This window comes from Rhinoderma darwinii, chromosome 8 (assembly GCF_050947455.1).
Source record: "Rhinoderma darwinii isolate aRhiDar2 chromosome 8, aRhiDar2.hap1, whole genome shotgun sequence".
Lineage (NCBI taxonomy): Eukaryota > Metazoa > Chordata > Amphibia > Anura > Rhinodermatidae > Rhinoderma > Rhinoderma darwinii.
Genome location: NC_134694.1, coordinates 115,653,713 through 115,678,762, shown reverse-complemented (window position 1 = coordinate 115,678,762; position 25,050 = coordinate 115,653,713). Strand labels below are relative to the sequence as shown.

At 44.4% G+C, this 25,050-nt stretch overlaps 1 protein-coding gene across 17 annotated transcripts in view; it reads right to left on the bottom strand.

Annotated features, from left to right (window-relative positions):
* Positions 1-4,342: 4,342 nt before the first annotated feature.
* The window catches only part of SYNGAP1 (synaptic Ras GTPase activating protein 1), a 125,339-nt gene continuing 104,631 nt past the window's right edge, over positions 4,343-25,050 (bottom strand). For 7 of the 17 annotated variants that reach the window (XM_075836525.1, XM_075836527.1, XM_075836528.1 and 4 more), the window contains 7 exons: positions 24,155-24,745; positions 21,624-21,897; positions 21,028-21,201; positions 20,552-20,773; positions 12,993-13,074; positions 8,335-8,420; positions 4,343-7,360 (listed from right to left, as the gene is read on the bottom strand). In XM_075836525.1, coding sequence (XP_075692640.1) covers positions 7,220-7,360; positions 8,335-8,420; positions 12,993-13,074; positions 20,552-20,773; positions 21,028-21,201; positions 21,624-21,897; positions 24,155-24,745 — 1,570 coding nt within the window. In that variant the 3' untranslated portion in view covers positions 4,343-7,219. Of the gene's footprint in view, positions 7,361-8,334; positions 8,421-11,374; positions 11,464-12,992; positions 13,075-20,551; positions 20,774-21,027; positions 21,202-21,623; positions 21,898-24,154; positions 24,746-25,050 lie in introns of those variants that run through there. The other 10 variants (XM_075836532.1, XM_075836540.1, XR_012850391.1 and 7 more) reach the window with 9 other exon arrangements.

Here is a 25,050-nt window from a genome sequence, read left to right as displayed (position 1 = left end):
TGGAGCCGTTTTTTAAAAACTATAGAAACCAGCTCCAAAAACGGCCATAGAAACCGCTGCGAAAATCGTGAGTGGCTTAAAAAAGTCTGAAAATCAGGAGCTGTTTTCTCCAGACGGTTTTGACTCCGCGTGTCCACATATCCAGTGTCTTCTGATTTACTGATTATATGTGGTAAATTCTAAGCTTTGGGTGGGAATCCGCTTTATGAAAATCCTGGATAAAAACCTGCTGCCGTCCACAGGAGAAGTGACTCCTGGCAGAAGATTTCTTGTCAAGCAATGACCCCAAACAGATAAATCTGCAGCACTTGAGTCATGACTGTAAAACAACAGAGAATGTATCTGCACGCTCAGCGTCCCTGCTCTTTATTCGGCGCATGCGCAGTACCGCCAATTAGAACGTCGAGCAGAAAGATCGTACTGCGCATGCCCCGAGTAAAGAGCAGGGACACGTGTGCGTTACAGATAGTACGGGGCCAGGCATGATCGTGCCAATTACGCTGCCTGGCCCGTCAATCAATGTAAGAAGGGAGGGGGGTTGAACTGGGGAGCGAAGTAACAGCATTTAGGAGCGACGGTGACGCCCTCGTTGCACGTAAATCCTCATTACTACAAATTCTCTACAAAGGAGGCAGTAAGCAGAAACTGAAAATAAATGCTAGAAACAGGTTGGTCTCCTACAATACACGGTTACTCGTTTAATACGGACATTCTGGTGACAGACTCCATAGACGGGAAGGCGGCCCCGCAGCACCAGGGGTCAGGGAGACATCGGGTGGTGAATTTGTGCTGCATCGTGTCGCTAGGACAGATCTCTACATTAATTACACTTTACATCGTATTGTCCAGGAGTCTCCCAGGTGAGGAGGTAAGTGTCCCACAAAGGATGCGGACAGCCGCCACTAGGGGGAGCCTGCTGCATATGTATTGATCCCATCAATGGGCGTCGTATAAATATGTATGCAGTGAGCTCCCCCTAGTGGTGGCTGCAGGCAGAACTTTATGACGGTGCGGACACGGTTTACGAGGCGGCTTCCTGTACACGGTCCGGTTTTATTGTAAATTGTTATTATTTGTATTTTATCTGTAATGCACCAAGCCCAAATCAAAAATCCTAATCTACTTGCATGCCCAAACAAGTCCACGTCATGATCTCCTCCATATGTCTCCGACGATCGCCTTTATCTCCCGACGCCATGTTTTCAGGTGATAACCACCCAGTTGTCGGCAACCAGGATCCATAAAGCTGATCAACGGAAATCGCCTATTCTCTTATTTCAGGCTGTGAAACGTAGAGTTAGGCTATGTTCACATGCAGTGTTTTCAGACGTAATTCGGGCGTTTTACACCTCAAATTACGCCTGAAAAACCGCCCCTAATACGCCAACACCTACGATGTTCTGTTCCCACGAGCCTTTATTTTACGAGTCGCAGTCAAAATACTGCGCGTAAAATGACGGTTCGTCAAAAGAAGTGCAGGACACTTCTTGGGACGTTTTTGGAGGCGTTTTTCATTGACTCCATTGAAAAACAGCTCCAAAAACGGCCGTAAAAAAACGCAGCGAAAATCGCGTGTGGCTTAAAAAACGTCTGAAAATCAGGAGCTGTTTTCCCTTGAAAACAGCTCCATATTTTCAGACGTTTTTAGTCTAGCGTGTGAGCATACCCTTAGGGTATGCTCATACGGCCTATTTTCAGCCGTAATTCGCCTCGAATTACGCTTGAAAAGACGGCTCCATTACGCCTGCAAACATCTGTCCATTGCTTGCAATGGGTCTTACGATGTTCTGTTCCCACGAGGTGTAATTTTACGCGTCGCTGTCAAAAGACGGCGCGTATAAAGATGCCCGCGTCAAAGAAGTGCATGTCACTTCTTTGGACGTTTTTGGAGCAGTTTTTCATTGACTCCATTGAAAAACAGCTCCAATAACGTCCGTAAAAGACGCCGCGAAAAACGCGAGTACTTGCAAAAACGTCTGAAATTCAGGCGCGGTTTTCGCCTCAAAACAGCTCCGTAATTTCTAATGTAATTTGTTAAGACTTGTGAACATCGCCTAAAACTGAAGGATTTTTTTAGCAAATTGACGCAGTTAGGACGGATTCTAGAGAACCCTGGTAACCAATACGGGTGATCAGACCCCTCATAATGCCCCTCATTCCCTTTTCCTCCCCCATTGTTTTTCCTATTTTTGGTTACTCTTCTATGTTTGTTTGATAATATCTGGTATTGTCATTATACGCTGTTTTCTCTGCCACTGTGCTTTAAATTCTGCATTGCATGGACGGTGGTCCCCTAGACAGGTTTTACCCCTCTCCCCCCACCCCCGCTTCAGACCACAAACTTCTGTCATTGTTTTTTTTTCCTCATGCCTTCTAATAAAATAATTGGAAACTAAAAATCACAATCTACTTTCAGATAATCGGTACAGGTAGTCTGTCTCCACCTGCTGGCCACATAGTAAACTGCAGAACTCCTAAAACAGACTGCTGCCACCTACAGGCAGCCGCAGACCGAAGATAGGGATTTTGCACATAATATCACATTTGTGTGTGTTGCCCGTTTCCCTGTTATTTATAATGTTTGGAAGCCGAGCACGGCCGATTCTTCATTAGTTCACAATTGTAGATCATTTTTTGCCCCTCCCCCCCATATTGACCACTACCTTCAGGAACCGGAGACCCTTATATACAACATAGACACATCCATTATTCTAATACATGTTGGTAATGATGAGATCTAAGGGTATGTGCACACACACTAATTACGTCCGTAATCGACGGACGTATTTCGGCCACAAGTACCGGACCGAACACAGTGCAGGGAGCCGGGCTCCTAGCATCATACTTATGTACGATGCTAGGAGTCCCTGCCTCTCCGTGGAACTACTGTCCCGTACTGTAATCATGTTTTCAGTACGAGACAGTTGTCCTGCAGCGAGGCAGGGACTCCTAGCATCGTATATAACTATGATGCTAGGAGCCCGGCTCCCTGCACTGTGTTCGGTCCGGGACTTGCGGCCGAAATACGTCCGTCGATTACGGACGTAATTAGTGTGTGTGCACATACCCTTAGAGTGAATGCTCTACAGATATTTGGCCGGTTCCTGACTTTTGACTCACCCCTCACCCTATACTTGGGAGACTCTTGATTTTCCACCAAACAATGGGCAGAGTTTCATGTCCACTCTGTGATATGGTTCAGTATAGAAGATGCTGTTACGTCAATTGTGGGAGATGTAGGTTTTTTCTCGACATTAAACTACTGTAGCGTTTAACATAAACACTACATCTCCGATAATACATTGCAGCAGAGAACATTGCATTATTCTTATGCGCTGAATTTTTAATACAGCTCTATATGCGTCTAGAAAAGATTGGTACAAGATGAGTCAAGCAAAGTATCTCCAGTGTTACTCAGCCCTATATGTAGAGGGGTTTTCTGGTTTTACGTAAATAAAGCTTAATCGCTGTACACGATTCTGCAATTTTCTAGTATACTTTTTGTTTCCTAAATTTTCAAGATCTCTACTTTCTGGCAGTGAATGTAATAGATAACCTTGAAAATAGGTGCAAGGCCTGTTACAGCGTATCAGAATGCTCTCGTAACGAGCCCGGTCACTGTGTAAACTTGGCATGATCACTACAATCTTTCAGCCTCTAGATATAAAGAATGTTTACATTCACTGACAGCAAGATGAGAGAAACAGGAATGATAGAATGAAACTGTTATTTCTGTTCACTGACAGTAAGCAGAGATCTTAAAAGCTTAAAAATGAATAGACTTTATTTACATAAAATCGGAAACCTGTATAAAGAACATTTCCGCTTTAAAAAAAACATTTCACAATTTAAATCTGTATAATACACGCATAACTTTTGTACCAGTCTTGAATTGTCTCGTGTCACTTTCTCCATAGCTGCTTTAAAAATTCTGCTGGTTGTCCTTGGCAACAGACAGCATTTTAACTCCACCCCATTGTCGGACATGTGACCTAATAGCTGAGCTCTAACTCTGTAACCTTCAGTTGAGCTCTCATAATCCACTGCGATCTGGTACCGGGGAACTAGCAAAATGTAGAATGTAGCTTTAGATGTGAATGGAGAAGAATTCATCATATAACAAGTACAAGTTAAGTAAAGTAAATGGTGTCTGTGGATTTTAACCATGAAATATTGTAAATCAGGGATCTCCAACCTGGGGCACTCTAGCTGATGTGGAACTACAACTCTCAGTATGGCCTGGCAGCCGCAGGTTGGAGACCGTTGTGGTAAATTGTTGTTCAAAAGTGGAGTTTCCAACCCAATCAGGACTCACGGAGGGTAAAAACACGTTCACAATTCATTTACATATTTAACTTTTTATTTTATTTGTTTTAAAAAGTATACACCCAAAAATAAGTTCAGCTTAGTCACCTTCAGATAATGTGGAGTTTCTCCTCTCACCATTAGATTTTGATATATGATATTTATTTTATTTGTGGTCAAGCAAACTTACCGCGGGGGGCACACATTTTGCTTGACCTCGGATCTCGTCAGAGGGATCTAGCTGTACGTCGCTAGAGAAAAGAATTGATATCACAGTTTAGAAAACACATTGTAAACAGGAATCATGGGGACATATTCGCATCTGGAAGTCGCCAATTAGATCCTGCTCTGCTGCACGTCAAGATTATTTTGTGAGATTGAGGGCAAACGTCCAAGATCGAAATATTAATCACAAACAGGCACTAAATAAAAACCAACTGCGTCTATGTTATTATCATAAAGGGGAAGTATAATGCCATCTTTACATTGGCTAGAAAAACAATGAGAGTCCCGACCTTGGATCTATCAACCTATAAAGATCTAGATGTCGAAGACCGGCCGAGGACACGACAATTCACCCCCGTTCCAATCAATATCTTAGTATCACTAATGTCTTGTATGGGGCTGACTACTTTAAAATGTGGCCTCCTCCGCAATAGGTAATGGCAAAGGAGAAGGTAGACAACCCTTCCTATACTAAGGTCCCTTGGTCAAGAACTGATCTTGGGGAGAGTCTAAGTCTATGTTTTTGACACGTGTCCCTAGAAACCACTGGGCGTCTGTCTATTAATTGATGTGGGCACCGGTGGTTTTTAAGAGCAGAGAACCAAAACACGACTGATCTATCTCTGCCTCCAAGTGCTCTAATAATGTATGGTTAGGACAGCGGGGGTTCTGGGACCTCACGGTCATATGTGTTATTGCAAAACATCGAGGCCCCTTAACCAAGATAAGGGTGCGGGAAATATGATCTTGGGCAATCTATGGTTTCCCCAGTCTTTGTTATTCCGGGTTTGTGGCACGAGGGACTTGTCCACAGGATCTAGGAGGTCTACACGATTCCTCGCTGTACATTAGAGGGACTGAGGTGACTCCTCAAGAGTCAGGAAGTGTCCTCCGTCCAACTAGGGAGATTTCTGCATAACTCTTCATATGGCAATCGGTTAAATTTGGGTTCTAGATCTTTAAGACTTCAGGTCCTCGGGGCGCAGCCATCATTGTTCTGCCAGTTAGTGGATATGAAGCCGAGGGGACATTCTACTTCCTCTTTACGCACATCCAACCTCCGGAACGTATAACTTTATTATAAATCACTTTGGTTTCAGTCAAATAATGGTCAATCGAGGATTCTGCATTCACCCGCACGTGCGCATCCCTGGCGTATTATCATGGTAACAATGACCTTTAGTGGTTTCGTGGTCATCGCTGGAGATCCCTGTGGTGAGATGTGACCGGGACTGTCTGATGGGAGATAGTGACAATGGACATCAGCACCTGTTGTCTTTTTCGGTAAATATATAAATATAATAAATAACAGAAATCAGCGGCTGTCTGAGCTCTGGACTCACAGAACGACTCTGAATTCTCTTTTTTTTTTTTTTCTTTAAATGTTTTATATTTACACAGAACGTCAAAAAGAACCAAGTACAATCAAAATTATCTTTACTGACACATTCATTTCGGGCCCGGCTGCTCCTGTCACCAAAGTGAAGAGGGGCCCTGCAAAATTTATGGCACCGACCTCTGATATGGGTGAAACTAACGCCCTTCCCACCTCCCTCCCCATCCAAACGCAAGTTCCATGCGACCTTTGAGGCCAAGTTATTTATAAACTCCCCGTATCACAGGAAGTGGAGTTAAGATTGTAAGCTCTTTGGGGCGGGAGACTCGGGTCACTGGTTTTGGCTCCGCGCAGACTGACAGATTTAGAGAAATAAATAAAGTTCAATAATAATAATAATTAATATGATCTCTAGTCTCCCGGCACAGCTGCCCATACAAGGAGGTAAATGCACTATGTCCCCGTGTAACCAGCTACAAGAGTCCGTCCCCCGAGGGCTCTTCTTATTTCTAGTTTCTCTTTTTTTGTCACTTTTTGGCTTTCTCCAGTCCTTTCTTTTTCTCCCGACATCCGATCCGTCACTTCCCTATGCCAACCCCGGAACCTGCACGTCTGCCATGACCTCCCTCTACCATGACCTCCATATATGTGGCCTTCAGTGTTTCTTCCGTCTTACATTTTATACGTCTCCTGATCTAACATTGTCTTCTGACACTCAATTCCCCAGGAGTCACCTCAGACGGTCGGCTCAGAGAGTGTTTGCTTGTTTCGCACAGAACTGAGGGGTCGGGGGTGAAGGACACAAATAATGATGGGTGGATGAAAAGAAGAAATGGAAGTTTGTGAGAAGGGATGAGCCGGTAGTGAGGGCAGAAGTCGAAGGGACGAGGGCATGTAGACTGGAGTAATGGTTGGGGAGGTGTCCCCTACAGTGCAGATCTGTCAGTGCGAATCCCAGGGCCTCAGACCTGAGACAGAGCGCTTGGGCGGTGGATTGAGGGTAAATCTAAAGGGTCAATGAAAGTAGGAAAGTTTGGAGGGGAAACAGAGAAACTGATAGATTTAGAAGTCCAAAGTTAACAAAGGCTTAGGAGAAAGGATTCATATGGTGAGGGTCTTAGGATAAGTTCAGTGCAATATCCCCTTCTCTCTCCTCTCCACTTCCCACGTGTGTCCGGGGTCACACAGATTGTCTGCTGCAGGTCTGAACGGCACAGAGGGAGGGTGTCAGAGTCAGGGAGGAAAGGGGGTTCCCAGCCCCCTCCCCCATAGGCCTCTGGACAGACGCCTCAGTGGGGGAATCCCAGTCCCCCTTCCTCCCTCCAGGCTCCTGGACGGACCCCTCAGCTCCGGTTAGTGATGGTCACTTGAGTTTAGAAAGTCTCCATTTTCTGTGATTTGGAGTCGAGGAGGCAGAGGTGGAAGGGCACCATTCCATGGAGTCGCCAGCCTCAGACGCGGGTCTGCTGAACCCACGGAGGGAAACTTCTTCTCCTGTTGGGGGGAGAGAGGGAGAGACAACTTAATTACAAATGTAATAGAAGGATGCTACTGACAATGTACACATGTAAATGTCACATATAGACACACATCGGTCAGCAGACCTACACCCAGCGGATCACCTACAGCCACGCACATCCACGCATTACACGCTTAATACACTGCAGAACAACGAAAAGCCTTGTGATATTATTACGACATTACTGTGCTCATTATTGGGTTATAATACCCAACGACCTTCCGTGGCACTGCCCCATCTACTGACACCTGAAAGAGATGTGACCAACCGGAAAAGCATTTGACAAGACACAGAGAAGTGGCAAACAGTGATATTCCCTGCCAAGTACAATACAAGGGGTTCTGTAGGATTATATAAAGAGTGGGGGCATGAACGGGGCATGTGTAGAGCTCCAATGTACTAATATATGTTCTGTCAACATTTGGGACCCCAATCCTGATCTAGGGGCCGTGATTGAAGGGTGAGCAGAGTAGAGTAGGCTTTGTTCATATCCTTAATATGAAGTCACTGTTGGATCTATTGACCAGGCTGCTCTGTATGGATATATATATATTGGGGCACCCTATGGATGTTTTCCACATACGGAGCTGATCAAACAATTATTATGACGTTACAATGTAGAATAAGGGGGAACCAGAAGAAGACCCTCAGCGTCCTTGTTCACCCCATACCCCCAATGGCCCAGGACTGGTTGACATGAACATAGTCATTGGATTTATACGTGCCTCCCGTGATGGTGTGAGCTTCTTTAAAGCGCTACACAATCTCCCAACAATCCAAAAACCTACGGGCATGTAAATTATGTAAATTGGCGTTCGCTCGTTCTAGTGCGTGTGTCTATGGCAGGGAAAGGATTGAATTTTGTGTTTTAAAGCACACCTCCAGACAAACCTGAACGTTCAGATGCAGTTTATCTCAATCCCAACTCCTCCCCCCAAGTCATACTCACAGGAGTCCAGGAAGCAGAGGTATGGGCTGCTGTTTGCAGGGTCATCACACTCGAGAGCTCCTTAAACTGTCCTTGTGCCTGCAGAACTGATATGAGGGAGGCAGGTTGTCACCAATGAATTTCTTTCCCTGACTAACAAAATAATGACTTTGCAGGGTTAAAAAAAAACAAAAAAAAAACAAATTTTTCACTCGTTAGTCCTGTAGAGCCATTACTTTGTTAATATAACTTGGGGGAGCTATTGAGATATTGAGCGTAGCACCGGTTAAATACTAATTTGAAGGTTTTTTTGGTGAAGGTGTGCTTTAAAGGGGCCGTCTGCTTTACACAACCCCTTTCCATATGTCCTATTAGGATGTATGGATGAAAGAGGGGAGGGGGTTGATCCGCCACTTAGGCACCCCCTCTATTAGCCAGAGCAGAGATCCACTGCAAAGAGCGTCTCACCCTCTGGAGGACCTGGCTTGTCCATGCATTACCTTGAGGGCCCATTGATTTCAATAGGTGTTGTGTAATGCTAACACTTGCCATCGGGGGACTCATAACATAGGAAGTGATGATCCAATGTGGACAACCCCTTTAAGGAAGCACATTCAGATACTGGAAAATCAAGCAACCCTCTTGACATTGGGCTATATCTTTATTACATTTGCAGAGGCATCATGTTCAGTGTTCCCCAAATACTAGTGACTACCAGAGTGTGAAGATCCCGGGATAACGTTATCTTCTTCCTCATCCAAAACTAACCTTATAGTTCTCAATATAAATCAGACGTACAGAGAAAGTCATGTCTTGTGTCAAGTATCTCCAGTTCCTGAAACTTTATTGACCTGTTTATTATATAGATCAGTGGCCTCCAACTGTTGTTAGACTACAAATCCATGCTGGGAGTTGTAGTTTCACAACAGCTAGAACACCAATCGATGGGGACCACTGATATAGATTGCGGTTGTAGAAAGTCTTTGTAGCCCTGAAAACTCGAAAACGTGATTAACTTGACATCTCCATGATAAAGAGACACAAAGCGCCAACAATATCGTAACATTTAAAGAATATCTCTGAATGCAACATATGGTCTCCCAGAAGCCTGCGTCTCATTAAGGACTTAATCAGTGTGATTTTCTGTGCCATGTCTCTATGCTTCCTATTATCTAAGTGGGAGGAGCCTAAAACAAGAGGCGGGGCACTGTATACCAGATGGAACTTCCAGTGAGCTGCATGAACTCAAGTGGTGTCACCTTGACAGGAAGCCAAGTGGTTGCTAGGCAACATGAACTCAAACACGCCCCAGAGAACTAATAGAAAAATAATAGAATAAACTAGGTATTTATGCAGGAACGCAGTAGAGTTAGGCTTTAAAGGGGTTGTCCAGGATTGGAAAAACATGGCTGCTTTCGTCCAGAAACAGCGCCACACCTGTCCATGGGTATTATTGCAGCTCAGCTCCATTCCAGTTAATTTTGCCGAGCTGCAGTACCACTTACAAACTGTGGACAGGGATGGGCCGTTTTTGGAAAAATTCAACCATATTTTTCTAATTCTGTACAACCCTTTAAACGCAGAGTTGGCGTCTGACCGCATACATGTATTTTTTGGTATAAGGACATGACAACATTTCTTAATTACTAAATTAAGTAGCGCAACGGTGCAGCCATTAGGAGACTCTTGTTAAGCAACTAGATTTAGCTGTGGGAAAGGGTCGTATCTAAAACTGTGACGGCCACGTCCTATAAACTGTGGTCTATCTGCTGTGCCGGCTTCATGCGGATATATAATTGTCATGTTACTGACATTGGAAACAATATCCAAATCTGAACAACAATTCAAAGAGTCTCCAACTCCAATATGGCAGATTCGACCTGGAAACACCTCATATACCATACACATAATGGAGAGTCCAACTGGCAAAGCCAACCACAATATGGAGGCATCTCAGATCTTCGGAAGATTCCAGCCTCGCCATGGCCTATCCATACCTGCGAGGTCATTCAAGGATTTAGGTTCCTTTCGGGTGCATTCTGAGACTGAGCGAAGTCTCGTCATAGACCAAGCTCCATATTAAGCCCTCAACACAGCTTATTCCATGCTTCACTGTGATTGGAGCTACAACATTCATTGGGTCTTATGTATAAAAACTACGGCAAACAAAGAGTGGAGCAAATGCCCAAAGCAACCATGAGATTGCTCTTCAAACACTGGAAATATGGTATAACCTCATAAACTGATCTGGTTGGCCAATGCTCCACTTTTTAGCCCTGTAGTTCCCATGTTAAAAAGCAAATATGAAATACTGGTTAATGCTCAATTATTAAACGATAACTCCACCTATAGTAAAAACATTTACTCCAATGCAAAGTCCAGTGAGTTCATAACTGGCATTAGTGCCCAGTTTTTAGATGGGTCTGGGTCTTTGAGAGCTGCGGTAGACCATGCTTTACCCTCAGCCATGTGAGCAGGAGGAGAATCAGTTACGAGATTGTTACTGGTCAATGCCATGTGATTTAGACTAACTCACTGTACAGCACCCACACACACGGTGAATATTACGGTGGAGTTACCCTTTATGCTGCCCAAACCATGCATAGTACCAACCCAAAGAGCAACTCCACCAATATGGTATCTAGACATGGTTGTAATCGGTGCCCCGGTAATACAATAAAAGGGCAAGAAAAGGAATTGCCCCACTTCATTTTTTGGGCAAAGCAATTCTTCTGGGGCTACGAGACCTCCATTGCCCAATTCTATAGTGACAACCTTTGTAAGTGTCACGGGGTAGACTGGTTGTCAACATTTGACTCCACCGAGTTATTATCCAGGGGGTCAGGCCATGCTGCAAATATGAGACTACAAATTTCCAAGAATAGGTGGAGCTGCTCTTAATAAAACATTGATATCATAGACTGATTATTACTTTACATGGTGCCTGAACGAGCTATGAATATTTATATCTATGAGCGTTCGGCGTGTCATTATCGAACGGGGTGATCATGAGATGATTCAGACAGAAGACGGGTGATATAATGAAATTTGCCCTTCTTACCATCCCTTACTGTCTTCTTCATTAATCATTAACCTGCGCACTTTCCCTTCCCAGCGTGAGGCGCTACTGCGCTGTGGGATATGTTGGCGCTATATAAATAAAGGATAATAATAGTAATAATTCTTCATATTGGAAATCATCCTCCCTCTAATGTTCATCTATTCCACTTTGTATTTTCAAAAATTCTTTTGCACTTAAAGGCGTTTTCTGGTTTTATGTAAATTAAGTTTAAAGGGGTATTCCATTCTTGACCTTTCGAGAGAGGGGTAGCGTGACTTGGTTGATGATTTAAGGCGGCCATCAGTGGCCAATTTCCCATTGTAATCGATGACGCGTTGGTCACGCTTGGCTGCGGCTCTCTCCACTGAAGTGTTATGGGAGTTACATAAAGAGTCGAGCATGCAGCATTCTGAATTGATGATTGAGGATCACAGGACACCAGTTCTCCCGATAGGTGAAGGTCCCAGAGGTGGTTCCCGCACATATCACGAGTAGACTGCAGAGATGCCATAATTGCTGTGGATGGGAATACCCCTTTAAGCATTTCTTCAAAAGTTTGAATTTTCATTAAAAAAAGATTGTAATGGGGAACTCTGGTCTCTGAGACGCTATGGAGTTAATATTTGGCCTTATCCTAAGCAGCAGCCTATTCAGACCAGGGGTCAGCTGGACACACCACCAGATCTCCATGCTGAGATCCAGAGTGGTCACTCCAAGGGCTGATGACAAGTATTTCTACAGGCTACCAGCACTTACCATCCCAGCTGTCAGGGAGATAAATATAGTCTGGGGCCCCTCTTTATTAGAGAGCTACTGCAAAGACCGGCTTAACCTTTGGAGGACCAAGTGTGGACAATTCTCAGTCAGTGTACACTGAAACAAATCAAGACTCGCTAGAGCGTCCCCCAACAATATCTGCTGAGTCCCAGCATCAGGAGATCTGCGACATGGGAAGGGATTTGTCCAAACCGGATTTGGAGCTTAGTAATAAGAGACAAGAGTGGATTGAAACATTGTGATTTGTGACTGTCCCTCCTGCTATGGGGACACGTTCCTCGATTCATTCTCTTACTCTTGATACATGTCCATGTCATATTATATATAGGAAACATCATCAGAATCAGAAGAGTGAGATATCATAAAGGTGGACCATCCATGGTCAGACATCCCACAGCCACCAATGGTTCGGTAGGCATCTGCCTGTCCTCAGACCCCATGGGCATCGCTAGCGTATGGGGCCAAATCCTCCATTCTCTATAAGAGAAGAAGAGGATTGGGTCGTCTCACAGAGATTTTCCAGAATGTCAGAGAATCTGTGTGTGTGATATCGAGCAATTCCAACCCGCGGCTTAACAATCATTAAGAAACTGTCACCTGGGGACTATGAACTATAAAGCCCCCCCCCCCCCCATTAATATTACATTATCAGTATCTTGTCTCACTATTGTTCCTCTAAATCTAAACATTTGGTCTTTGCCCAACATTAATTTCTCCAAATATTGCTCCACCTTCCCGTAGCCTTTCTGGTGCCCTCCTCTTCTCTTTCCCCAGATGACAGACAGGACAGGGTGTGATGGTGATGTCACACACAAAGGCACAATGACATTGTAATTTCCACCTGAGCCTCGATAAGTCTCCTCTTCATATCGATTGGTTCTTGCGTGTGGTCCTTCCGTATCTCCTCCTCCACCAGCATCAACCTGGGGGTGAAACAAAAATGGCCGCTGAAAGCACCAAATCCACATGGACAAGATACTTGGAACCTTCCCAATAGTCTAAGGCTGGTGTCACACAAGGAGATTTCTGAGCAATAAATATAATATTAGAACGTATCAATATAATACGTAACCAATATGTAAACCATTCAGGTCTACTGCACAGAGAGCATTTGAGTGTTACCTCGTACTCCATTAATCCCTACAGGTCAAGATATACGACCCAAAAAATGCCTAGAAGAAAATCCCCGAATGACACCACCTTAAGAAGATCACAGAATACCCAGAGAAACATGTGTGTAATATGTAGCATGATGTAGTCAGTCATCATATATCACTGCAAATTTGGGCAAAGCCCACCAAGACATGTAACTGGGATAATGTCTAGCCAGTTAGGGGATACGTGACAAATACTAGCGGCATACACACAGCAATTCTCTTTTGAAAGTTGTGCAAAAGAGAAGTTGCCGGGTATTCCCAGCCTCAAGGAATCATAGAAACTAGATCACTGCCTATCAATATTATTTTTGGCGGGATCGGTAGACAAGCTTCATGTCTATTGGCTCTATCAGATATACTAGACCTCTCAATGATCAGAATATGTCATCTCATTGGCTCCAGACAGTAATAAAACATTTACAGGCCTAGTCCAATTTTCATCCACTCTGAGTTTTAGAACATTCATAGACCCAGATATTAGAAAATGTATAGATCTCAACAATCTGTAGCCAACCAGGGTATGGAACAAAACCAGTTGTAGACCAGCAGTCAAATGTTACATCTAAGAAAAGAGGAAATTATTGCTCACAAAATGTGATGATGTGGTACTGGTGTGGTGGGATGATGTGGTACTGGTGTGGTGGGATGATGTGGTACTGGTGTGTTTGTGTTGTACTTGAGTGGTCAGATGGTGTGATACTGGTGTAGTTGGATAGTGTGATACTGGTATGGTACTGGTGTGGTTGGATGGTGTGATATTGGTATGGCATGGTACTGGCAGGGTGGGATGGTGTGGTGAAGGTGTGGTGGGATGGTGTGGTACTGGTATAATATGGTACTGGTGTGGTGGGATGGTATGATACTGGTATGGTACTTGTGTGGTACTGATAAGTATGGTACTGGTGTGGTTGGATAGTGTGATACTGGTATGGTATGGTACTGGCAGGGTGGGTTGGTGTGGTCGGATGGTGTGGTACTAGTGTGGTACGATGGTGTAATACTGGTATGGTAATAGTGTGGTCGGATGATGTGATACTGTTATGGTACTGGTAAGTATGGTAGTGGTGTGGTCGGATGATATGATACTAGTATTGTACTGGTGTGGTACTGGTAAGTACGGTACTGGTGTGGTCGGATGGTGTGGTACTAGTAAGTATGGCACTGGTGTGGTACTGGTGTGGTCGGATGGTGTGGTACTAGTAAGTATGGCACTGGTGTGGTACTGGTGTGGTGGGATGGTGTGATACTGGTATGGTAATGGTGTGGCGGGATGGTGTGATACTGGTATGGTAATGGTGTGGCGGGATGGTGTGATACTGGTATGGTAATGGTGTGGTGGGATGGTGTGATACTGGTATGGTAATGGTGTGGTGGGATGGTGTGATACTGGTATGGTAATGGTGTGGTCGGATGGTTTGGTACTGGTATGTACTGGTGTGGGTGGGTGGCGCGGTACTTTGCCTCTGCTGAGTTGTTTTTTTCTACCGCAGCATATTTTATAACGTTCTTTACCCCAACAGTTGAAAGAAACTTTTGTGCATTTATGGTCTTTGTGCATGTGTTTCCCAATATCACTTAATGTCTTGGTGTGTACCACGACCATGAAGAAAACTTCCAGTGATTAAAACGAAAAAGGTGAGTGTTACTGAATATGCAATAAAACAGATTTTTTTTGTTTCGAGAAATTCCTACGTCTGAGTATAGAGTCTGGCGAACGCTCTTCTTCTAGGCTGTGAGCAACACTGATTTCTGCAAACATTTTAATAGGAAATATGAAGGTATAGCCCTGCCAGGACCTTCCTCTTCAATGACATCACCACAGAACCACAATTCGCTGCATTCTTTGAAGTGGGGGACACAGTCAGTTCTGCACAATGTGGGTTCACCTTGTCTCTCTCTGCACATGTCTTGCAGCACCCAATAGGAAGCAGAAGGGGCGTGGTAATAGGCGGGACTAACACTGACTGACTAGAGGGGAGAGCCCAGGGAACACACATGACCGAGAGACCAAGACTGCAGCTCAGTGAGATATGACAGCCGCTTCCTGGCTAGAACGAGTAGACATTAACTAGTCTGGAGGAAAAAATGATAAACTGTGGAGAAAGAAAAAAAAAAGAATTTTGCACTTTCTAAAAATGGATTTGGAGAAATGTGAAATTTTAATTTTTGGCTGGAGGTACACTTTAAAGTGTAATTTCTCCCCAAAAAACCTGAAATGTAATTTTGCCGCTTGTTGACTACCTAATTACTTTGTTGGAGAAGATCATAAAGGGAACGTCTAGTTTAGAAAACTAATTTTCAAATACTATACTAAGGAATTCTGAGTAAATAGAGGGGGTCATCCATTTAGGACCCTCATCTATTAGCCAGAATGAAGAGTGGCTACGAAGAGTGTCTCTCGCTGTGGAGGACCCGACACATCCAAAAATTACATGGACAGCACATTGATTTAAATGAGAATTGTGTGTAATGCCTCTTTTCTCCTGCGATAGCGCTGCAGAGAAATCGAACATTTATTGCTGGGTCCCAACATATTGCAGCAGATTTCTGGAGGTACCAGCGGCGGGACACCCTGAGATCAGCTTAATGTTGGGCGACCCTTCTAGCACAAAAATGAATTGTGCAAAGCAGACAACCACTTTAAGGGGGACCTGTAAGGGGTACTGAGGCTGCAGTCACACCCAAAACTGGTATCTGAGGGGCCTCTCTGTCAGTAGTTCAGTTATAAGTCACTATACATAATGGCAAGTGCAACTTGGGAGGGGTGTTCTGATCCAGATTTTGCCCCCAGGTGAGGAGTTACAAACTAGGAAACTGGAAACGCACCAGAAAACTGAAGCAGCAAAGGTTGAAACATGGCGACAATTAAAAAACCGGTTCAAAATAAACTATGTGACAGACATTAATTTGCGTCAACCACAGAACCCAATTACGACAGCTGGACACAAGCGGCCGCGGTACTGGGTATTATGTAGTAAATATATCTCTATATATATATATATATGTTAGCGGGCAGAGGAAGCATGAGAGCGATGGGAAGGAGCAGGCTGGGTGGGGGCTGTGAGACACACGGAGTACTGCTGCGCTGACCTCTAGTGACTCCGGCATAGACAGAGCGGAAGGAGCCTGGCGGCTTGTGTGAGAGCCGGACCGCGACTTGAATTGAGATGAACTATTAGTTATATTCTAACTAGGTTGTAGGGCTGAGTGCCAATGTTAATTGTTAAAAAACTATAACGCCCGACGCGCGTTTCGCCGGTATTTCCGGCTTCTTCTAGGGGTTATAAGTGGATGGCGGTGATAAACATTTGCAGTCAAGCAGTAACCACAATTTTTTTCCCATTTAAATAAAAATGAGAAAATTGCGACTATCCACATGATGGGAGGAGAAGCTAGCAGCGGTGTAAATGGCTGAACCCAATTTATAGCCCGATTTTATCATTTAAAAAGTAGAAAAGAAAATTGACTCCAGTGGATTATAAAACCGCTGTCGGGATCATCAAGTTAATAGAATTTCATCAAAATGATACCAAACCATGGGGAAAAAAATATATATATATATAGAAAGAAAAAAAATCCTGGAGAATTGTGTAAACCGAGCAATAAGGAAGGACGAAGAAAATGCTGGACAGAAAAGAAATGTGAAAGGAATATTAAAGCGGTTGTATGAGATTAAAAGAAAACATGGGGGGTGCAACCTGCATAGGGCCCCCAAGATTTACAAGCAAAGCAAAATGAGCAAATAAAAGATGGGGATCCAGCTCATCGGTCACACTGGTCTTCATTCTACCGTGGGATAGGAAGGTAGAAAACAAAATCTCGTGGTCACATTGTGCACCAGCACCAATGGGGAGCGCCTACGACAAATTTCGCTATTTGGCCTCCCCCTGATCCACATCTATGATGCTTTACACTATACGATATCAGAATAACTCAGAACTATACAACTCATCAGAATTTTGTTCCTGGAGCTGCGCTCTCCGTCTCATGTCGCGTAGACCCTTAGCTACGCGGGCAATTTACATATAACCTATGGTGGACCCGCAGTGATCTACAGTCATAAGTTATTAAAGGGCCGTTCTTATCGCACTATTGACGGCATATTGTTAGGATACGCCATGACTTTCTGATCAGTGGGGATTTGTCCTCTGCCATATGCGGCCGTGCTGCAGTTCCACGTACAGCTGGTGGCGCCGCTGTGCATTGAAAAGGTGACACTGTGGTCCATTCATTCTCAAGATCATTGGGGGTCCCAGAGGTCGGACTTCCACCAATCTCAACGTGATGACATATCCTAGCAACAGATCATAAGGCATTATATATATCATGGTATACGTGGTGCATGTTGTGTATATTGGGGCTGTATACCTTTAACAAATATATACCTGTACCGCACGGTCCCTGAGGCCTAGTCTGGTCTGAAGTCGGTAATGAAATGGACTCGAGCTCTTTGATTGCAGCAAACTGCTTTTAAATGCGTTTTAGCTCTAGTCTAATAAAAGATACACAGCAAATTACCCAGTGAAGAGATTAAGCGCGGCACGAGAGATGTTATTATCCGGTGCTGGAACATGTCGTACGTTGCGCTTTCCTTCTGATTCGAAGAATACGAATACTCTGAAAACTGCCGTATTTTACACAACAGAACTTCAGGAAAGACGTGAGATATCGCATGGGAAAGAGTCCGAATATCAGACTGATCAGAGCGAGGGCCAGGAGAGAGCGAGGGCCAGGAGAGAGCGAGGGCCAGGAGAGAGCGAGGGCCAGGAGAGAGCGAGGGCCAGGAGAGAGCGAGGGCCAGGAGAGAGCGAGGATTTATAAGACTCCAGTTATCATCCGCATAAATGAACTTTACAGAATCGTTCCACCTACAAAATATGTATACAAAGATGCAAGGACGCCCTCATAGAACAGCGTTAAGATGTGGCAAAACAAAAAATATCCCAATCTAGGACTGTAAGGGGGGTTTCTCACCATTAAAGGGGTATTCAAATCTCAGACATTTAGGACATGATCACAGGTTATGCCATAAATATCTGATAGGTGCAGATCCCAGCTCTGGCACCCGCACCTATCTGGAGAACGAACCATCTCCGTAACTTCCATAGAAGTAAATAAAGAGATCATGCGCAGCCTCCTCTCTATTCACTCGATGCAGCAGCTGCTGGGCACTTTACCAGGCAGGACGGGGGTCGGGCGACCCCCGTTCTCCAAATAGGTACAGGTCCCAGAGCTTGATCAGATATGCTGCGGATATGCCATAAATGTCTTAGATGGGAATCACCCATAAAGACTACGAACACCTTTGAATTTTTTTTGGGGTAAATACAACAATGTATCAGTGTGATTGTTGCAACTTCCTAAATACATTCTATTCAAAATTATTTGTACTTTTTGAGATACAGCTGCTTTTTATCCTGTATATAGAGCAGCTGTATCTAGCGCTAAGAGCTGGATCCGTGAGTCCCGCGGACCTGCCAGGTTCAGTGATAGGCAGGATCCACCTGGAATGAATCACATCTAACTTATGAACTTAGATGTGATCGTTAACAGCTCGATCCTGCGTGTCAAAAACACGCAGGGCCCGCTGTCACTGAACCCGTCAGTCCCGCAGACCTGACGAATACAGGATTCAGTGCTAGATACAGCTGCTCTATATACAGGATACAAAGCAGCTGCATCTTAAGAAGTAAAAGGAATTTTTAATAAAATGTATTTAGGAAGTCGCACCAATCACACCGATGCACAATTGTATTAAAAAAACAACAATAAAAAAAGCAACCATGCCAAACATGTACATAGTCTTTAACATTTATCACCTGTCACAGGAAGGTTCGGACCCCCACTTATTGCTAAAATAGAGGACCCCCCCTCCAATGGACAGTTGTGGTGCGGAGGAGTGGAGTTGTATGGTGTTATGTGGTGTGTTGGTCAAGCATGCACGCAGCCCGCTCCACTTAAAGGGGTATTCTGATTTTTCATTTCATTTCTTTTCAGTGTTGTCCTATTCAGTTAGCCCATGGATTCCTCATACAGGACTCATCTATGGGCTAAACCAGTCTACTGTGCAAAGACAAGAGTCTACTGCACTGGTATAGTAAAGGTATGGAGCAGAAATATTCATTAAATGAAAACAAAATAAAATAAAAACAGGAAACCCTTTCATTTCACAACATACCTTCAGGGTTCAGGCTCTGTTATTATTATACAGAGCTCCAAATCCTCAGCTTTTCTTGACACAAAAATACAGTTTCTTGCAGCCACCATTAGGGGGAGCTCATTGAAGACAGATTTATCATTGAGTTTAATGGTAGCTGTATAAATCCGCCTTTGGTAAGCTCCCCCCAGTGGTGGCTGAAGGCAGACAAAATGTTTCATTTAGCCCTATGACTGTGTAAAGGGAAGAAGGAGATTTTGAACTCTATGTGAGAAAAACTAAGCTTATGAAATGAATCAGCACAGAATTTTTGACCTATTGATGTTACAAAAAAAAATTCATAATAAAAATAATCTTATGTACACTACAAAAAGTAATTCTAGGTAATGTTCCCAAAATCGATTTTTGGCAAAACTTTGCCCCCTAAAAACATGACAAAACCATGAGGCATAGGGTATGCTGCAGATGTGACCGAATTGTCTAGAGGGTTCTTGTATTTGTAAATTCCATTCACTACCATGTAGCATCTGTAGTATTATACAGCAGCGGCCAAAACACAACAAAAAAGTGACATGTGACCGTACCCCAAGTCTGGGTCCCAATCCACCACCTCATCTATACCTGGTATAATATAGAAATATTACTATACTGGAGATCTATGAGCTCTACGTCTATCATCCAATGGACAGGTGCCGTCTGCTTCTTTCTCCCATGCAATATTTGATGTACTAATAAATATCTGACCGCAGATCTCTGTGCAGCGCGAGCCTCAGGCTGTTAACCCCAATAATTCATCATCACATAACCTGCTCTCCGGATCATGGTCATGTCTCCAATGATGTAATAATCGCCACGAGCCGGCACCCCCTTATTATAGTGCGAGATTATCACATGGGAATATGGTAAAGAGCAGCCAAGGACTAACATGTTATGTGAATGAGAAGGACATGAGTTCAGTATCGGTGGCTTGCAGTATATTATTATGTATGTTTTCTCTGGATATTGCAGTTAGAGGGGATCCCAGTTCCAGAGGATCCCCTCTCCCGCCTCCCCCCAATCCCCAGAAGTAAGTAATAGAGTATTTACCATTTCTAACCTGTTTATGATGCTCTTGATTTGCGTGTCCTTCTCCATCTGCTGCTGCCGCAGCCTCTTCTCGCTTTGCTCCAGGCGGGACTGATATTGCTGCAGCATTTTACTTGTTTGCTCCTCCTGGGAGAGGAGACGGCGCTCGTATTCCTCCAGCTTCCGGTTGGACATCAGGAGTCGCTCTTTTAGGGAGTATATCTCCTCCTCGTATTCCTTCACCTGAGAGGATTGGTGAGACAGGCAGAAGAAGAGAGTGGAGAAAAAATGGAGGGAGAGAGACAGAGCAATGAAGGACTTCAAAAGGTAAGGAAAGACGCTGAGGATAGAGAGAATGGAAGAACAATGTGACGTCAACAGAGAGAAGGACAGACCATGGAGAAAGTCATTAAACAGAAGAAAAGTGGCAGGAGGTGAAGAAAGACCGATGTGTAATGTCCCGTGAATGATGAGAGCTACAGAAGAAATGTTCTCACCCTCTCGAGACGACTCTCGTCCATGGATTTTGAGTATTCTTTCAACTTGTATTCTTCTCGTTCTATGTGTGCGCTCTCAATGTCAGCGGAGAGGTGAGGCATATTCGACACCCAGGCAACTGTGCGTTCCGAGGCTGGAGTGACCGGGTTTAACGTGGACTGTGCATGTGAGTGCTGTGGTGAAACAGGTCAACGTTATCCAGGATAGACTTACACCTCACCTCTTGCACGCGACCGAGTTCGGGCCGAGAAAAACGGTCCGTGCGTCGGACGGATTTCCTAGCCCGACCGCGGTACAGGTGAACGGGACTCCTGGCATCGTAGACATTTATGATGTGGAGTCCCTGCCTTCCCGCAGAACTGCTGTTCTGTACTGAACAAAATGATACAGCACGGAACAGCAGTCCTGCGGGAAGGCAGGGACTCATTATCATAAAATGTCTATGATGCCAGGAGTCCCGCTCACTTGAACCGTGGTCGGGCTGGGAAATCCAGCCGACACTCGGACCGTTTTTCAGGGCCTGAACTCTGAACCTGGTTGTGTGAAAGAGGTGTTAGAGGAAAGGAGAAAACGGTTTTGTGGCCCGGTTACGTACCTGCTTGGTTATGCTGGGTTTCAGCCCTCCTGCTTCTTTCTCCACTGATTGCTGCCTTATTCTGGCTGCTCCATACATTGGTTCTGGGCTCTGCAGGAGGTTACCGCTGCTTGGTCGGGGTTTATTGGCGGCCTGCACCGTCAGTTGTTGGGATTTGCCCCTGTGTAGGGGAGGAGGCTGTGAATCTTGCCTTCGCTGCCCTCCGGGGCCAATGGTGATTTGTGGAGGTGACAGCATGTGTTGGAGATTGTCTTGGAGGGAAAGCTGCCTCTTGCTGCAACGTAGAAATAGAAAGAAGGTGTTAAACATGATGTAGAAGACATAAGCCTGCTGTCTGTAAACTCCACATACATCCACATGACAGCAACAACGTACACAAGTAGAAACGAGCCATCTCCGATTACAGAGCTTAGGAATCCACAATGTCTCTAGTTACTACCCATTCTGCTGCAAATTACAGAGATGGAGGAGTAAAGCCCTGGATTGCTCAGATACAATAATCTCAGCATTAATGCTACTATCATTTCTAAAGAGAATTGTCTTTATCTCATCCCTTGCTGAAAATCTTAGAGCGTCCCTATAAAAAAAAATTAAAAAGCCAAATCCCTTTTTATAAAACTGTAGATGTGTATTAAATGAAATGTCATGTAAAACATGATTTTTTGTGTTCATGTGTTTTTTCTCTCTCCATGCTTGCTGACAGGCTCTTTCTGGTGTAATGTTATAATGTGTGCTCTTAATGTCTCCCTCTTGCTGCTTCTCCTCATGTTATTTCACAGAAACACTATGAAACTGCAGCTGCATCTCCCTCCTCCCTGTCTTCTATTTACTATTTTACACTAGATGGATTTTTTGTTGGCTGAGGAGGTTTCTGAACATTTACAGCAATCCTGTAGACAGGAAACGGGGAGAAACAGGCTGCTGGAAGGCGAAAAAGATGGCACTTTACACTTTTACAAAGTTTCATATATTCATATGTACTACTGATATACATGGGGAAATGCAAATTCCAGCAGGTGATGCTTCCAGCAGTTCTATAATTGTGCCGGTTTCCTGCCAGTACTTTATGCCTAATATTCTACCATTAAAATTATCTTTCAGAAAGGAGCTGCGGCAGCGATCAACTGACTTTGCCAAGGGAAGCCGTAACCCGCCATGCATTTTCTCTGCTGCCGGGGGAAATGTAGTATCTCCAGCTCTCTGTTCTGGCTCATAGAGGCCCGCTATGATCCCCATATGAACTAATATATGGATAGGGATTGTCTTCTTGAGACAACCCCTTTAAGGAAAAAACATCACACTCTATAGATCGAGAATTTCTCCCAAGGACTATGAACATACAATAATATTCGCTGTTATTGAACGAATCTTCAGCTATAACATGCCGAATGATGAAATATTTCAGGAAGAATCTAAATACAAACTATCTCTCATCCAAAAACCAAACTCTCTTTCAAGCGCCACCTATAGGTGACTAATCTGTAAGTATCAGCTAAACCAGGGACACGCATATGTTTGGCTGATACATGAGGCATGTTTCAAGGGTCTTCAAGGGGTCGGACACTGACTTATAGGGTAGCCCCTTATGGTTCGCACTTGAAAGACAGTTTACCTTCTCGAGGAGAGATGTTCTTTAAGGAAGTCTCCCTCCTTCATGCTGGATTTCAATTAGGAGAATCAGTGCCCTAGTAAGGAAGAACTTTTAACAGAGCTGGGGACCATTATCCTGGTTTCTATTATATATAGGACTGTCATTCTGTGACTGTCATTCTCTCCTCCAACCAGTGATAATGAAATGACACAAATAATAAATCTTTGCAGCAATTGTAAAATGAGATGTTCTTGGTTTGCCAGTCAGGGATATGTGTGTTGTGGTGACATCTAGTGGTCAATATAAAAATCAACAATATTTGACAACTGATTTTTATATTAGCTATCTGATGAAATTTTTGCCTGTGGATTCTCCTTTTCTCTTCACCTCTTCTCTCCAATCAAAGACAACTCGTTTCTGCCTGCACACGCAAATATGTTGAGATTGAGTGTCCCTATCAAGCTCTGACCATTGAGCTGCAGTCATTCTGCAAGGGAAACTTGCTAATTTACTTCATTCAGCCCTTTAATGTGTAGGATTTAAGCCGCTGCTCTAGATTTGTCTGAGGGCTCTCAACTCACAATGCAAGTGATGGCCGCATTACATTGACCTGCATTGTGGCTCCCCAATAACTCACCACCCAACTCATTATTTTAGCACCTACAGAAGTAAATCAGCTGTGCAATGAGGCAGCAGCTCACAAGGGCTGAATCAGAACAAAGGAGAAGATGTTTTCACACGAGAACAACACCTTCATCTACGTTGTATTATGTACTAAGTGTTGGACACGGACGTGTGACACAAATATGTAATAACTATATATAAATATATAGTGATATATACATATATGATTATATATGTATATCAAGAGATGTGTTATACCACCTCTCTACTCTTCCCACCTAGGCCCCAATCTTGCGCCCCCTAGTGGGGCTGGTACCTGAACTCTGACCCCTGCCGGGTGAAATCGTCGCTGTAGCTGTGACTGTGCAGCATGTGCTTTCCGGAGCTTAAGTCCTCACTCTTGCTGTAGCCATGGAATGGGGCAAAGGCATCAGCTCCAGCGTCCGGCCGATGAGGAGCCGGGTGGGAGGGTGGTGCAGCGGGGCCATCAGGGGCCATGTGGAAGAGCGGGTTCTGGAAGGACAAGGGAATGCGCAGCTGCTGAGCTGAAAGCCCATCGGTGGTAACTCCCATCTGACTGAGCCGCAGACCAGCCGCAATACTAGACCCACTGCCCTGGGAGAGCCGGCCCCCTGGGCGAAGTCCCCCGGATATGGAGGCCTGGCTGGAGTTGAGCAGGTCCCCTACAGCGTGCAGGTTGGACACACTGTTCATGCGGCTATCCTGCAAGTCTAACATGGAAACACTTTTGTTCACGCTCAGCATCTTCTGGTCTGGCTCGGTGATGTCTGAGCTGCTGGTGCAATAGGCAGGTGAAGAACGGGTAAGTGGGCGGCGCGACACAAAGAACATATCCTTGGAGGACTTGTCCTTGGTCGGTGAAGGTAGGCGGGTCATGTCAATGGAGCTAAGGGGAGAGAAAAGTGAAAATGAGGATAACCGGAAAGGTAAAGTAACAGAATGAGGAGGAACTGATTTATACAATGTAGTGATGAGACGGGAGGTGAATTGTATTCTTCCCCTATGCGGGAAATCTTGGCGAATAGGTTAATGCAATGGTCCCTCTAAGTCTCAGAATCATATAGGGGCACATTTATAAAACTGGCTACTCTGTAGCTACAGATAAAACCTCCAGCTGTGTTTCCAGATGTCATTTTAGTATGAATTTTTATTTTCCTATATTGTGCAGGTGCAAAAAATGAATGAATGAAT